General features: G+C 47.2%; 1 protein-coding gene across 8 annotated transcripts in view; it reads right to left on the bottom strand.

Moving 5' to 3' along the window:
• LOC104051019 (discoidin domain-containing receptor 2-like) overlaps positions 1–15,139 on the bottom strand; it is a 63,084-nt gene that overhangs the window by 3,027 nt on the left and 44,918 nt on the right. For all 8 annotated transcript variants that reach the window (XM_064468350.1, XM_064468352.1, XM_064468359.1 and 5 more), the window contains 9 exons: positions 13,257–13,503; positions 12,189–12,281; positions 11,518–11,675; positions 11,080–11,275; positions 9,634–9,878; positions 6,945–7,066; positions 5,272–5,469; positions 2,283–2,517; positions 729–878 (listed from right to left, as the gene is read on the bottom strand). In XM_064468350.1, the coding sequence (XP_064324420.1) occupies positions 729–878; positions 2,283–2,517; positions 5,272–5,469; positions 6,945–7,066; positions 9,634–9,878; positions 11,080–11,275; positions 11,518–11,675; positions 12,189–12,281; positions 13,257–13,503 (1,644 nt within the window). The remainder of the gene's footprint in view (positions 1–728; positions 879–2,282; positions 2,518–5,271; positions 5,470–6,944; positions 7,067–9,633; positions 9,879–11,079; positions 11,276–11,517; positions 11,676–12,188; positions 12,282–13,256; positions 13,504–15,139) is intronic.

A 15,139-nucleotide genomic window follows, 5' to 3' on the forward strand; every position in this document is an offset into this window, starting at 1 on the left:
TGTTCGGGGACAGTGAATAAAACCTTCCATTATTTTATTCCCCTTAATCCTTTAACTTGTTTGGTGCTAAAGGTGAATTTTGGGAGAACAGCAAACAACTGGCACTCCCACTTTTTGGGGTACAGTGATCCTCAGTACCGAGCTGCTGGATTGTCCTGCGTCATCGCTGGTATCTATTGAAGGTAGCGGCAGTGGTGTGCACAGTCCTGCCTGGGAGTTCGTAAGAGAGGACACTGACACAGAAAAGCCCTTCAGCAACTAGGGATGGCCAAAGGCTTCTCAGCCTATGTGGAGAAATTACAGAGAGTATCTAAGTCCTGGGCACTAATGACGCCTCCTTCCCCATCTCAGCAAGTGCCTCCTCATCTTTCTGAGAAAACGCTAGTGGGAGAGAGATCTGACAAAGGAAAAGAGTAAAAAGATTGTGTAGGAGAGCCCAGAAAAGCTAAGGAGGACAGTGCATCATGGGCAGATTGTAAAGTGGCTTATAAGGAAGAAATGCTGGACTGGGCCAAGAGGTTCTTCCAGTGGGACTCCAAGAGAGGAAAAGCCAGTGCAATGAGCCTGGAGGAAGGGGAAGAGAGGCAGGACACACTGGAAAAGATGAGTAATAGAAGCAGAGATTTCTGCAGATAACAGCAGTAAGGACAGCAGGAATGACCTGGGGAGATCCACTTGGATGTGACCAGGTCAAGTTAAGGAAGGAGACGCCACATTTGCTTTCTTACCTGCCTACCCTGGCTCCGGAAGAACTCTCCTGTGTTCTCGATGACTTGTTCATCTGAGAGGAGGCTGTACGGTTGCTCCTTACACAGTATGAACATCTCCCAGAGAGTGACCCCAAATGCCCAGACATCACTGGCTGTGGTGAACTTGCCCTGTGAACAGAAAGGATGTTGTAAGCCTGCATTGCTCACAGCACATATTCAGCAAAAACTATTTCAGTCTACACTCCCTGCAGCTAAACGCAAGGATGCAGAATTTGTACCTGGGAAAATGCTCTTGCAAAGAGGCAGCAGAGCAGGTGACCTGCTCTTGGCAATGCACAAAGGGACCAAGGTATGACACTGCTGCCTTGCGGGGCAGGAGCAGCATGTCTGCGGGATCCCCGGGACAGCTTTCACTGGGGCAAACCTCTTGAAACAGGGAGCAAGTCTCAGAGAAAGCCAGAGACTACTGTCCCTCCTGAGAAAGTCTGTATTTGCCTGCAGCAGTAGGAAAATGCACTGTGGCACGGGGTGGGTGGCTGCTGCCTACCTCTACCCAAAACGCAGCAGTGCACCACAGAAAAGCCTTTGAACAGGAAGCGAAGCCCTCGGGGTGAAAGCAGACCCAAAGCAGACTCCAGACTCAGCGAAGGCCAAGATAATTTTGATCTTTGCACATGTAAGAAGTCAGTTAGTGTCTGCTTGCTGTCCCTGTTTTCTGTCTTTGAAAAATGTGCCCAAACTGGCCATGTTTGGAACAATGTGTTTCTGAAGAAGTAAAAAGAAGCTAAAGATGGCTCAGAAAATAACAGACAACAGTCGGGGACTGGAGGGCCTATTTGGGCAGAAAACATCCAAGACCCAGATTGCCCAGGCTTATCTGGCAACCCAAGCAGTCTGTCAATGTTTGGAAGATGTTCACACTAGGAAGATGAGAGTGACTTATGGTTTAGATGCAGCTGTAACCAGGAAAATAGGACGAATTTAGAAAAGCTTAGGCCTATCAGCCTTTATAGCAGAGGTAATTACCATTTTTATGGGTACTCAGAGGGTGTGTTGTAAGAAAGTATAACCAGGTGATCTCACTGACTAGTCTGAGAAAGGAATGTGGGGCTGAATATTAAGAAACTGCATCCAGACCGGTTGTGTTTGGGCTGTTGAACAATCTACTAAGGGGAAACAGCAGGACCCTTAAACACAAAACAAAACCCCAACCTCAAAACCAGACTTGGCACTTGAAACTCGTAAAGTTCTGTCCCTGTCCCTCTCAGTTTCACAGCTGGGGAAATAAGCACAGACAGGCAATTTCCTTATGATTCCAGCAGGAATCCTAGATGCCAGCCAGGCACAGAACAGAAGTTATGCCCCAGATGATCTGTGCTGTATTTGCAAAAACACAATCCTTTTCCAGATTCTCAGTTATGTCCAATGCAACCTTGTAGACATCTCACCTGGGGCCAACTGTAGCATACACTTTGATGCTATAAGGACCTCTGCACATACCCATGTTACTATTTCAGGGGCACAGTGAAGAACCAGAGGAAAGGAGAGAGAAAGGTTTTGTGGAGTCCCTACCAGGAGGATGCTTTCCCAGGCCATCCAACGTATGGGCAGTACAGCTCTTCCCTGGATACGGTAGTAATCCCCACTGTAAAGATTCCTGCTCATGCCAAAGTCTGCAATCTTGATGGTGTAGTTGTTCCCCACCAGGCAGTTACGAGTTGCCAGATCTCTGTGCACAAAATTCAGAGACGCTAAGTACTTCATTCCAGAGGCAATCTGGGTGGCCATGTACAGCAGGTTAGAGTAGCTGCATTAAAAGAAAACAAAACAAAGAAAAAAAAGAAATCAATAGAGTTCCCCACACTTGACGACTCCTTGCATTCGATGGTTGACAGTGACCTGTCATTTTAATTTTTGCCATAACAGTGAAACTACACCGTCTAGTTTCAGGGCACTAACACCCCCACCTGCCAGGCTAAGCCAAGTTCCTGAGCTGACTAACCAAGAACAGACAATAATTCAGGGCCCCTGGAATTTTACATCCCCACCCCCCCTTTTTTTTTTTTAAATATCAAGCATTAATCTCAAGGTTTTCAAAGTGTTTGTGCATCAAAGCATCAACTTTTTGCAGAGAAAATTAAGCTTTACAACCCGAGAATCTAATATCTAAAAAACTGCTTAGCTTGGTATTTGAAACAATGCCACTATTGCATGCTTACATTAATGTCACTTAACATTAAAGGGAACTTACTCTTTAAAACTGTTTAACATCAGTGACAATATAAACAGACACATTTTTGCATCTAATATATTTTAAATTCCATTATCAAAATAATTTATTAATAAGTTGTGAAATACACAAAGTTTGGACCATCTGACTTCCAGCATTCTTCACACACGATTACTCTGTGACACTCAGCTGGTTTCCCACTGCGCACGCTCAGATGCTTCACACAACCAAGCAAAAACGTTCAGTTAGCGTTTCTCTGATAAAGCTCATAAAAAAGTCTTAATCTTCTCTTCCTTGTGTTCTGGTGGCAGTGAGAAAAGCATTACCGTATTCTCCGAACTACACTAATGTAATGCGTCTAATAACAGACCCAGCCTATCTGTTCTCATCAATAGCTAAGCTATCGCTACAGAGATTCAGAGGCAGCCCCTCGCCCCGGTAGCAGGGTCTAGGCACTGCTGCCCTCCGAGGCTTGCAGTACGGTGAACAACTCAGCTAGGTGACACTTAGCAGAGTCCCACAGTCAGCTCAGTGTTTCTCCTGATCCAAGTGGACCCGTTGTGCCCCCAGAGAAGGAACTGTGGCACCCACTTGTACCTTGTTAACCTGGTTGCTGGCTTTTCACATAGGAGCAGGCACAGCCTCCAGATCCAGCCTTCCCCCTTCCCCCTGCTCGGCTACAGCTGTCACCCTGTCTGGGGCTGTTGCTCTGCCCATTCAAGAAGCCCCGTCTCCCCGTCCCACCTGCACTCTGGCAGGGTCCCATCAGCAGCTACCTGTTGGCTCCCTGCCTCTCTGCTCAGCAAGCCCTGCAGGGCGCGACGCATGCCGCCCCTGCATACAGAGGGGTAGGACAGGAGACTCATCTTCAAGATTTGCTAGACAGCCAGAAAGATGGCAGGGAGATGCACTGCAAGTACCAAAGAGCCATGACGATGCACAAATGTGTGACCTCCCTGCAGGAAAGGGCTGGTCACCACATTTGGCGCAGTAAGTATTGAGCTTAAGAGACAGGTGAGATGGCTGGACCTCACCCAGTCAATCAGACACCCAACAGGCACTGGCAGAGACAAGCTGCAGTCTTTGGCCAGGGAATTTGTTTCACACTCAGTAAATGACTCCTATATAGGCAGATACCTGAGCTGGTCAGAGCAGCTTCCTTTAACGTGAAACTATATCTGGCTGGAAGGGACAAAAAGAGAGGCTGAAGGATCAGCTGGAAAGAAAGACAAACTAAAAGTAAAACTAGAGGTAAATGGAAACCAAGGAAGAATGTGAGTGACAGTGCTGAAATCGGATGAGAGATGAGGAGATAAAGAAGAAAGGACAGTTTGAGGTTTTGGCCAGGAAAAAAAGCCACAGGTTCGAAAGGTGAAAGCTGTTTCAGATGTGTAGAAAGGTCAGGAGACTGGAGGGAGCTGGACTATGTTTCTACTGAGATGCAAAGCCTCTCCCATCCTACAGCTCCTGGTGTGCCGTAACTGCAGGATGCCAGTTTGACACTTCCCAACAGGACTACTGGCCGCTGCCAGCTACTCCCAGAAACACTGGTGGTGTCTCGACATGGTCAGACTCAGCCATCTCCTGTCCAGTCCATCAACAGAACTGGCTCTGCCTAACTGTCTAGTTCTTGAACTATAAATAAATCTAATCCTTTAGGGAAGTACATGTCAAAGGCTAAGCAATGCAGCAACTTCTGATCAGTGCACGTGTCTTTATTGAGTGGAATATGTTAGTCCTACACACAACTCTCCTCTGAGGAAAGGATTCTGCCATAGAAGAGAAACTTATGTTAGATTTAATCCTTCCATAGAGGAGTGAGATGAGTGCCACTGCTGACAGAAATTGGTTTTCTTTGCCAAATATTCTCCTTCTGTTGGCTGATGGAATCTTTCTTTAGTGAAGCTCCACACTCAACTCTCCTCATGTAATATATATTTTTTTAGACATCCAGAGAACATATGAACCTCCTTAAAAGCAGAAGAGACATTCTTGATTTTCATCCAGAATTCTTGCTGTAATGCAACTGGCTTTCCATATTAATGAAATATTTTATGCAAGCCCACTAATGTAAACAGATGGTCACATCAGAAAACAGTAATCTAAGCTGGCCACTGTGACCGTAACAGCCCACAGTCAGGGACACTTCACGGGATCACAGATCTCCAAGGCCTGTCAAGAACAACCTCCCACACAAAGCAGGACTAGTGTCCACAGTACGTGTCCTGGGAATGGCTGGGCTGGAGGAAGGTCACTGCCTGGAAGGCACAGCAGATAAACCCAGTAGCTCTGTACCATTGACTCATCCCAAAGATGGGCAGCTCCTCTTACCTGACGCAGGGAATATTGTTTGAAATGGCAAATTTGCTGTAGATCTCCCTCTGCGACAAGAACTGATTAAGGTCTCCATTTTCCATGTACTCTGTTATCATGCACAGTGGGTCATCACGCACACACACCCCCAGAAGCCGGATGATATTTGGGTTCTTCAGCCGTGACATGATCTTGATCTCCTTCAGGAAATCATTTCTTGTAAAACAGAAAACACAGGTTCGAATCCTAAACTATTCCTTTGTCTAAGGAAAGCAGAGGAGGCACGTAAGAAGATCTCAGTTCAGAGACATTTACACTCCTGCACACAGCAAGTTTGAAAGCTGGTCTGTGCTTGCATTCAACACTGACCCCTTCCCCAGCGTACTGGGTTTGTGTGGCAAGGTTTTGGTTGCAGCTACAGGAGTGGCTTCTGTGAGGAGCTGCTAGAAGCTTCTCCCATGTCTGACAGAGCCAATGCCAGCCAGCTCCAAGATGGACCCACCACTGGCCAAGGCCAAGCTCAGCCACAGTGGTAGCGTCTCTGTCATAACATACTGAAGAAGGGGGAAAAAAATCCAAAACCAAACCCGTGCAACTGCAGCCAGAGAGGGGGAGTGAGAATATGCGAGAGGAACACCTCTGCGGACACCAAGGTCAGCGGAGAAGGAGGGGGAGGAGGTGCTCCAGGCAGCAGAGCAAAGATTCCCCTGCAGCCCGTGGTGAAGACCATGGTGAGGCAGGCTGTCCTCTTGCAGCCCAGGGAGGTTAACGGTGCAGCAGATATCCACCTGCAGCCCATGGAGGGCCCCACACCAGAGCAGGTGGATGCCCGAAGCAGGCTGTGACCCCATGGGAACCCCATGCTGGAGCAGGCTCCTGGCAGGACCTGTGGCTCCATGGATAGAGGAACCCACGCTGGAGCAGGTTTGCTGGCGGGACTGGTGACCCCATGGAAGGGACACATGCTGGAGCAGTTCATGAAGAACTGCAGCCTGTGGGAAAGACCCACGTTGGAGAATTTCATGGAGGACCATCTCCTGTGGAAGGGACCCCCATGCTGGAGCAGGGGAAGAGTGTGAGGAGTCCTCCCCCTGAGGAGGTAGGAGCAGCAGAGACGTGTGATGACCACAACCCCCATTCCCCATCCCTTGCACCGCTGCGGGGGAGGAGGTAGGGAAAATCAGGAGTAAAGTTAAGCCTGGGAAGAAGGGAGGGGTGGGGGAAAGGTGTTTTAAGATTTAGTTTTTATTTTCTCATTACTTTATTCCGATTCAGTTGGTAATAAATTAAGCTAATTTCCCCAAGTCAAGTCTGTTTTGCCTGTGACAGTCATTGGTGAGCGATCTCTCCCTGTTCTTATCTCTACCCACAAGTCTTTCATTATGTTTTCTCTCCCCTGTCCAGCTGAGGAGGGGGAGTGATAGAGCAGCTTTGTGGGCACTTGGCATCCAACCAGGGTCAACCCACCACACCCAGCAAACAGGATTAATACAGCATTTCAGTTTGACATTACACCTATTCCTATCCCCCGCTCCCTGCTTGTGTCCTGTTCCTTACATGAACACACAGAACATACACCAGAGACACATGACACTGTCAGACAGATGTCACCATGGTTATCCTATGCAACAGTGTTGCTTGGAGAGTATTTGTTTTCCTTCTCAGATGGTGGGCGCTGCGGATGAGCTTACCGAGCTGTTTTGTTGACATCTGATCTCAGCATTTTCACTGCTACAAGAACCGGGTGGTGAGTAAATTCTGTAGGTGATACACCCAGGAATTCCAGCAGGCCATCGGCTTCACAAAGGTGCACCTGCGGGGCAGAAAGCAGAGGCAACTATCAGAGCGTGCACAGGCAGAAAACCAGAAGAAAACAACGTCACATTGAGGTGACCAGTTCAGTCACCACTGGCAGAATGACCAAGTGAATGATCTTATGAAGGTGACACTGTTTGGATCAGAAACAGCCCATAGAGTTGGCCTTATGTTCTGGACAAAACGGGTACATACACTGTATAGCCCGTGATGTAGGAATGCATGTGGATTGCAGCCTGGCGTGTCCCCAGTGCACTGACTTTACTGCACGCGTGCAGACTGGTGCAGTAGACCATTGGGACAGTCCAATTCACCCAGCAAGTACTGGAGGTGTTCAAGAAGGCCACTGTGCCTGGAGTTGGCTGCTTTACTCTGCACGTGCATGCACACAGCATAGCTGCAGCAGGTTTGGCATGTATAGCACATCACGCCAGCCATACAAGCCCAGAACTGTCCTGCAGCCTGGCTTGAGTCACCACAACAGCTATCCAAAGTCCTCTAATTCCCAAAGAAAAGGAGAAAAGTGTGTGTGTGCCTGTGTGCGCGTGATGTGAACATCTCGCCTGTGAATATACCCAGAGATGAATACTCTAATGAGCACACAGAATTCCAGTTCTTCAGATAAATAAATTAATAAAGACAAAATTACTGCCAGGGTTGTATAAGAAGGCGTGAGAAGACACTTGCTTAAAAAGTTATCAGAACGCTTATTCAAATGTAGAACCGGGCAAGAGATGCTGGGGTGGGAAAGTAGATAGACCCAAGTGTGTGAGACCAGAAAAAAGACTGGAGGAGCAGAGCAGAATGGATGTCAGTCAAAGACTTGCAGCAGTGAGGGGAATGTAATGGGAACTTAATGAATTCTATATGAAGAAAGCACTAAGGACTTATGTGACAAGCATGGAGAGGAGAAAAAGAAGATTGCATGGAAAATGGGACAAACCCCCAGAACAGAAACAAGAGTACAAAGACACTGCTGCAGCTACATGGAGAATGAAATCTGCTGTGGTGAGAGTACAGTCACAAGACTAGGAATAGGAAAGAGCGCCACGGTACTAAGAGCATGTATTAAAAAGCACACGTAATTAATGTGTCAGAGTCCAGGGAGTGGATGGTTAGGAGCAAGGAAGAAAAAAAGATTGAAAGGGAAGAAAGCTCTGAGTGGAGAGGTGGGAAAAGCAGCTATGAGCCATGTTGCTAGAAGCAAGACTGCTCACTAAGCCAGAGCAGCGGAGCAGAGCATGATGATGACCAGTAAAGACAAAGGAGGTGAGAAGGAGAGTCGGGAGAATGCGATGAGACACATTTGCAGAAGTGAGGGAGAGAGCCTGCTATGTGAGGAAATGAACAGGTTCTGAATCAATCTCCAAGGGAATGGAGATTGGAGAGCCTGGCTGCTGCTGACAACACAAAGGAGGAGGAGAAAGCTTTGACAGTTATTAGGAGAGAACAAGAGAGAAGGAGAAACCAGAAACAAAACAAGGAGAAAAAAAAGCCTCTCTGTTTCACTTTTGGAGCACAGCCCAAGACAAGGCAGGATCCATGCAACAGCAGAAGGGGCTACACGGACAGCCAGGTGAAGAGGCTGAGCATGTCAGCACCTTCCCAGTACACGGAGTGATCTGGAAAGAAGCAAGGGGACCAGGGAAGGGGCTGGGGTAGGCAAGGTGTGCAGTCAGAAGAGAGGAACTATAAGGATGGGCACATCACAGAGGAGGAAGCAGTCAGTAAAGGGCTGTGCTTTGCCAAAATGTTGTAGACAGGCAGAATTTAAGGCTGCAGTGAGAAAAAGCTGGGAAGAAGAAAGAGACAGTGGAATAGTGGGAGCAGGAGAGGGGAAGAGCTGCTCAGGACAGAACTAGGGATAGCGTGGAAGTGAAGCAAGGAGAGAAGAAAAGACATGGTGAAAACATTCACAGCTTGAAAGGAGCTCAAGGAGTAAAGAGAAAGCTTGGCAGATGACAGATGCATGTATCATGCTGCCTGAGGCTTCTGACACAAACTGGGGTTTGAGCAAGCAACAATGCTAGAGAATATGCGAGGGCACCGCAGTGCTTGGGAAATGCCTGTCGTTGCTTGGGTCAGCGTGCAGAGCTCCACCAGAACCTCCACCTGTTAATGTGAAAGCTGTTTTTACAGCTAGGATCAATTTGTCTTGGCTGGAGTCACTGCCAAGAGTTTTCAAACTCACATGCCTAAAGGTGGGTGACAGCCATCACATGTTTGAGATGTCAGCGGAAGATTGTGAAACAGTCTGAACCCACATTCCCAGGCCTTTTGTACAGGGTAATAAATGGGGATACAGACAGTGAACAAATAAAGTTTGCAAAGCTCATCTGTTGAGAAAGATTTATGTGGTACCAAGCAAGAGCCTCACAGGTAGAAAACGGGGTTCTTTGAAGCATGTCATCAGTTTTCCCCAACAGCAAAGGTATTAAATAAAATACTGGTATCCAGGTCCCTCAGCCCCCAAATATGAAGCAGTGCCCGAGAGGCAGCTCAGAAGCATCACTGTGCCAGGCATCTCCTTTCTGTTGGAGGAAGTGTGGAAGAGAATGGCTGTACCTCTCCAAACTGTCCTTCTCCCAGCTTCTCCTTGAGTCGTAGCTGCTGCCGTGGGAATTCACCCACTGAGATGTCCTTCTTGGTAAGCGAATCCACAGTGAGGGCTGGGACTGCATACATGTTGTTGCCAGTCACGCCTTGCAGGTGGACGATATCTGTTTCAGCATAATGAGGAACATTGTTCTGAAAGCCTTGGTGAGGAGTGGACTTGGTCAGGTCAGGCTCAGCATAGTCCCCACTGCACACTAAGGGGAAACCAAAGACAGGTGGAGTCAGACACACTCACTCCCTTAAAACCAGTCTGGCCTGGCTTCCACTCCTCTTGATCCTGCAGAGCTCTGGGAATTCAGCCTAGCTGCACGCCTATCACCTTGTACCAAGGTACATCCAAACGGGAGACACTTGTTTTAACTAGGGCTTAAACCAGAGGAAGCCACATTTCTGCAGACACCAGAATACCCGTGAGGTGCCAGTGAATTTGTGTTAAACAGCTGCCTCTCTATCCAGTTATAAGAGTTAAAATTCTTGCCCAGACACGGAGGCATGAGTCTGAAGTGATTTCCTGCTTCTGATTCATCCTAAGTATGATCTGTTCCCCTTACCTGACACAGGAAAGCTGTTTACGTCAAACCTGCTCTGGATTTGCTTCTGCAACTGATTGGGCTTTCCATTTTTCATGTGCTCTGTTAGCATGCTGTGCTACCTCTTACAGCTTATTCACATAAATACCATGGCGTAACTCTTTATAATTAACAACCTGTATGGTCAGTATTACACAGAACTTTTGTTCTGCTTCAAATTCACATCCTGACTCAATACTAATCAGTCTCCCTGTGTAGAACAGTGCTGGATCTTAGCAACTTGTCAGTGCTTGAGGAATGCAGCCCTTCCGTTCACTAATCAGCACTGCCATCTCTGAGTACAAATGACTGTTGGAAATATTCCCTTCTGTGTGCATCCAAAAGCTCCCCAGGGGTTGGAAACTAGGGCACCGCTGACAATTCTCTGCTGCATTTCCCTCTGCTTTTTCTAAGGGAATTTCAAAGAGCCCTTACTGCAGGAAAAGATGCTAAAGGTCTTCACTACCAGCCAGTCTGGGCAGCCCAGGAGTGCTGCATGTAGCGACTCCAATGCCAAGGGGCTGACGGGACAAACAATGTGTGATTGTCAAAACCAGCTCCTAAAAGATGACCTGGGTAACATATAAGCAGTCTTCAAAGAGGATGATAAAAGGCCATCATCCTCTAGTGGGGCTGGTGCTCCATCTGCTGAAGTTACATGCTAAAATGTTTCAGAGCTCCAGAATATTGTATTAGGTCCCTGGGTCAGTATTGTATTGCATAGGAGTCAGAGGAGATTAGACACTGAGAAATTGCACATTTCAAAATCTGAGAGAAATAACAGAACAATAAACATGTAACTTCTGGAGCTTGACTATTACATTACCTGAATCCTCGGCACTTTGGGAGAGCTCTGGAAGCTTTTGAAGCAGCGTAGCTGGCTGGTGATATTCCAAATCCAGTGGGAAAGCACGTTCATAGGTGGGATTTGACTGGTGGATCTGAGTCTGGTTGTTTGCAATGGTGTAGCTGTAGAAGGAGAGGCGAACTGTGGCATCCTCCTCCAGGATTCGACGTGGGGCCTGCAAAAGAGAGGAAAAAAAATGCTGAGGTGATGCTCAGTTGTTAAGTAATGTATTGGCTGCAGTCACAGTCATTTCCAGTAATATCTTGGATAAGGCTGGCATACTACCCTGCTGTGAGAACAGAGTTTTAGCTACTCTGTGGAGCTGGGGGCACCCTGTGCTTTCCACATAATTCTAAGCTCATTAGGCTTAATGCTTACTATCGAACTTGTGTCTGCAAAATAGCCCCATTGTATTACCTTTTCCAGCCTTTTTTGAACATATTGCTTCCAAAGAATAATGATTATAATCATCAGGAGCAGGAGAATAATAGCCACAAGGCAGCCCACGAGGATGGAGGTATTGGAGTCATCTGCTTTCTCTCCTATCCAGGTGCTGGTTAGAGAAGATGTGGTTTCTGCAATCACAGAGCAAAGAAGAATCTGGGGTTAAGAAAGCACAGGTTGTTATCTCTGCTAACTTCCTACATGTCCCTTCCTACAGTGTGGTACCGACAAGATTTTAGGCAGCTTCCTGAGCATTAACTTTAGCTGTGTTCACATTTTGCTCTTATCAGAAATTCTCATTTCGGAGGCTCACAGCTAGGAATTGTGCAGAGGACTTTGGCAATCAAAGGCTGTTCTTAGCATTGGAACAGATTCCTGCGATTGATCCACGTTAGAGCAGACAGCTTCCAGAGTTTCACTGGCTGCATGTATGCCTTCAGCCCACTTGCTCTAAGGCAGCCTTGGCCAGCAAAGGGAAGAAGAAATAGCTGAGGCACAGAGGACTAAGATGCAGCCCTGTGCACAAGGGCAATAACCAGCCCATACCCAGATCTCCAGAAATGGAAGGAGAGACCACGTTAACTAGGATGTGAAACCCCCCGACACTTGAGCCCTTGGCCCAGCTAAGTGACAGAAGTCCTTACCCCAGGTGCCCTCAGTAACGTTGCACTCCGTTTCCAGGACATTCGTGGTGCTTGCAGCTACCGTAACGAAGTTCGGATTCACACTCTCCATGTCTGGGGAAGGGAAGGGAAGGTGTCAGTCCAACAACCTCCCTGCTCCTGCCAGCGGTCTGTGCAACCCCAAGCACCACTCCTGCCTTCCCAACCAGGACTGGGCTGACACCCACGCAGCGGGTCACAAGCAGCATGAGCAGAGATAACCTGCTCACTCAGCACTTCCCAGCACACCTACAGGAATGAGCCTCTGCATTGAGCAGCAGGTACATCCTGACCACAGCAAACCACCAGCGTGTGCAGGATGCTTCCCTGAGCAGACATAGGACTGCAACAAGAGCTTCCCCCCCGCCATTTTAGCCCATGCCAGGCTAAACCAAGAGTCTGCCTAGTCCCACATGTGACAGAGGGTGGCCAGGAGGGACTGCTATCTGCAAGATAAGCAGCAAGCTGCAATCAGAGCGCTCCCTCCCCAGGAATGTCCTGTCACTATAGCAGATTAGGGATCTTTGAGTAGGAAGTTATAGCCAGATCATTTCACTGTCAGTGCTGGTGGTTTTCTCCTAGAGTCTTGTCCATTCCCTCCTAGAACCTTTTAAAGCACCTCATGGCACTGACTTCTGCATCATAGTTAAGACTTGAGAAAAAAAACAGTCAGCCTCTTATTTTTCATAATCTGTTAACTTGATCATCATCTGTAGATATACTTAAATTATTAATAATAAAATACTTGCTAAAGAGAAGTAAAAATAAACAGGCAACTGCCAAAAAGAAGACATGCTCTATAGTTCAATTCTTGGCTGCCCTGATTGTGCTTCTGCACATGCGCATCAGTATCAGCCTGAAAAGTAGACTGGATCTTTCTGGCCCTGCATTGCCCTTCCAGCCCTCTCAGTGCTTCTGCTATGTCCTCCTTCCTGCCATGTAACCCCACAGAACACTACACGCGTGTTAACCCCACACATCCTGCACCCTCACACCATCTCTTTTGCTTTCTGTGCTTTGGCAGAGCTGCTTGACTGGAAGAATACTCACCTGACTGGAAGGAGATCTCGCTCATCATCATCCAGGTGTCAGCAAAGTAGAAGCGGCAAAGTATGGCTTTACCGACGCGCTGATTGAGGGGGACAGTCACAAACCTAGCGCTGGGGTTTTTGTCATCTAAAACAGTCGCCACTCCAACAGGTTCAGACTCCCAGTCTGCAATCAGGCGTGGTTTGAACAGACACTCCACCTTCTGGAAGATCTTTACCCCCTTGGAAAACATGTTGTTACAATGCACCTAGGAAGAAGAGAACAGATCAATCACTCAGGAGGAAAATTTACTGAAACCTAAATCAAGCCTCAGGGATTTTCGGTTCATGAAGATTTTTCCATTTCTAGTATCAACCTGTATGAATACTCCTAACCCAGAATGAGTGACTTGTTCTAGTACACCTTCATCCGCTCATAGCGTGCAATGAGAACATTTGTGCAAAAGCTGATTCTGAAATAGCTCTTAACTTTACGTGCAAAAGCTACATTAGTAGTCAAATTTTGGCAGGCTCTTCAAAAGGCCCATATAAAAATCAATCAGACAAACCCTGTACTAATCTAAAGCCTCACAGACCAATTCTTCTTTAAATGTATCCTGAGGGGAAAGAAAGACCACACCTGGACTCAAGCCTCTTTTAGAAAGCCTTCAGCATCTGCAGTCTAAGCTAATTTCTTAAAAAGGAAAAAAAAGGTACAAGCTCAAGAAGGTATTCCCCTCACATACTGCAGCTCTTCTCCTGTGGTTGCACCTTGAAGACAACTGAGGATTTAAGTTTTAAGAAAACCGCCATGTAAGCCTGCATCCATCAACTTCTGGTGGCTCATCATCAGGTTGTCCCTGCTGCAATGGCACCACTGGTTTAGCTAATGATGCTAGAATTTAAACTGCAACCACTCTGCTGCCAAGCCAACATCTCACTAAAACAAAGGCATCCTCTCTCATCTCTGAGTTATGGCTCCACATAGTCCATTTTCAGACTAAGCAGCTCATAAGCTGCTTTCAGGCTGACTTCACACCTCCATATTTGGGAGATCTGTTTTATCCTCTCAAGAGCTGGTAGCAACTTTCTCCCTTCCTGCTCCTGGGCTGCACCCAAACCAAGAGGCTCCAGCAAAAAAGGGACATCTCCATCTTCCTGGGTTGGGGCACAGCAGACCAAGTGCCTGGCACTCTCCCAGGCCTGCAGCACTTCCAAGGAAGTAGGCTTTGTGAAGACTGAAAAGGCTGGTAGGAATCCTTTACGCTGTTCCACTGTCTGTCTTCAGTGCAAATCTCACCCTGTGCCTTTTTAAACAAATAAACATGACAGTGTAAGCTCTGCCACGCACTCCTGAACATCTGGACCACAGTACCTTGGCGCTGCAGCCAGCGACCAGGAACGAGAAGGAATAAGGCAACCCTTAAAGTCTTCGGTATGCCTCAGTCACTTCAGCATCCCATTTTCACAGCCATGGGTCCAACTTTCCCTAGAGACTCTAGAAATTAATTCCTAATTACTGTGGAGTATTAGCAACTCTGACTACAGCAGTTTCCAAACTAAGTGTAGCTTTGCACCCTATTAATTGCTTGGCCTCTGCGAGGTCTTGCAGTGAATAGCAGTGAAACAGTAATGAGGACGACAGGCCTGATGAGCAGTAAAAAGACAAAAGAAGGGTATTTGTATATAATTAGGAACAGATGAAGCTTAGACAGTGTTATTGAATAAGGAGATATGGTCATCCATAACAAGGCAGGAAAGCCTGACGCCTGCAATATACAGTTTGTGCCATATTTGGACAGGGGTTGGATATGTTCGCATCTTGGACTGATACAGAGACACTTTCTATTCCAAACACCACCTAGGAATGTCCAATTTTATAACATGCAAGCCCAAGTATTTTGC

This window comes from Phalacrocorax carbo, chromosome 18, assembly GCF_963921805.1.
Source record: "Phalacrocorax carbo chromosome 18, bPhaCar2.1, whole genome shotgun sequence".
Taxonomy (NCBI): Eukaryota; Metazoa; Chordata; class Aves; order Suliformes; family Phalacrocoracidae; genus Phalacrocorax; species Phalacrocorax carbo.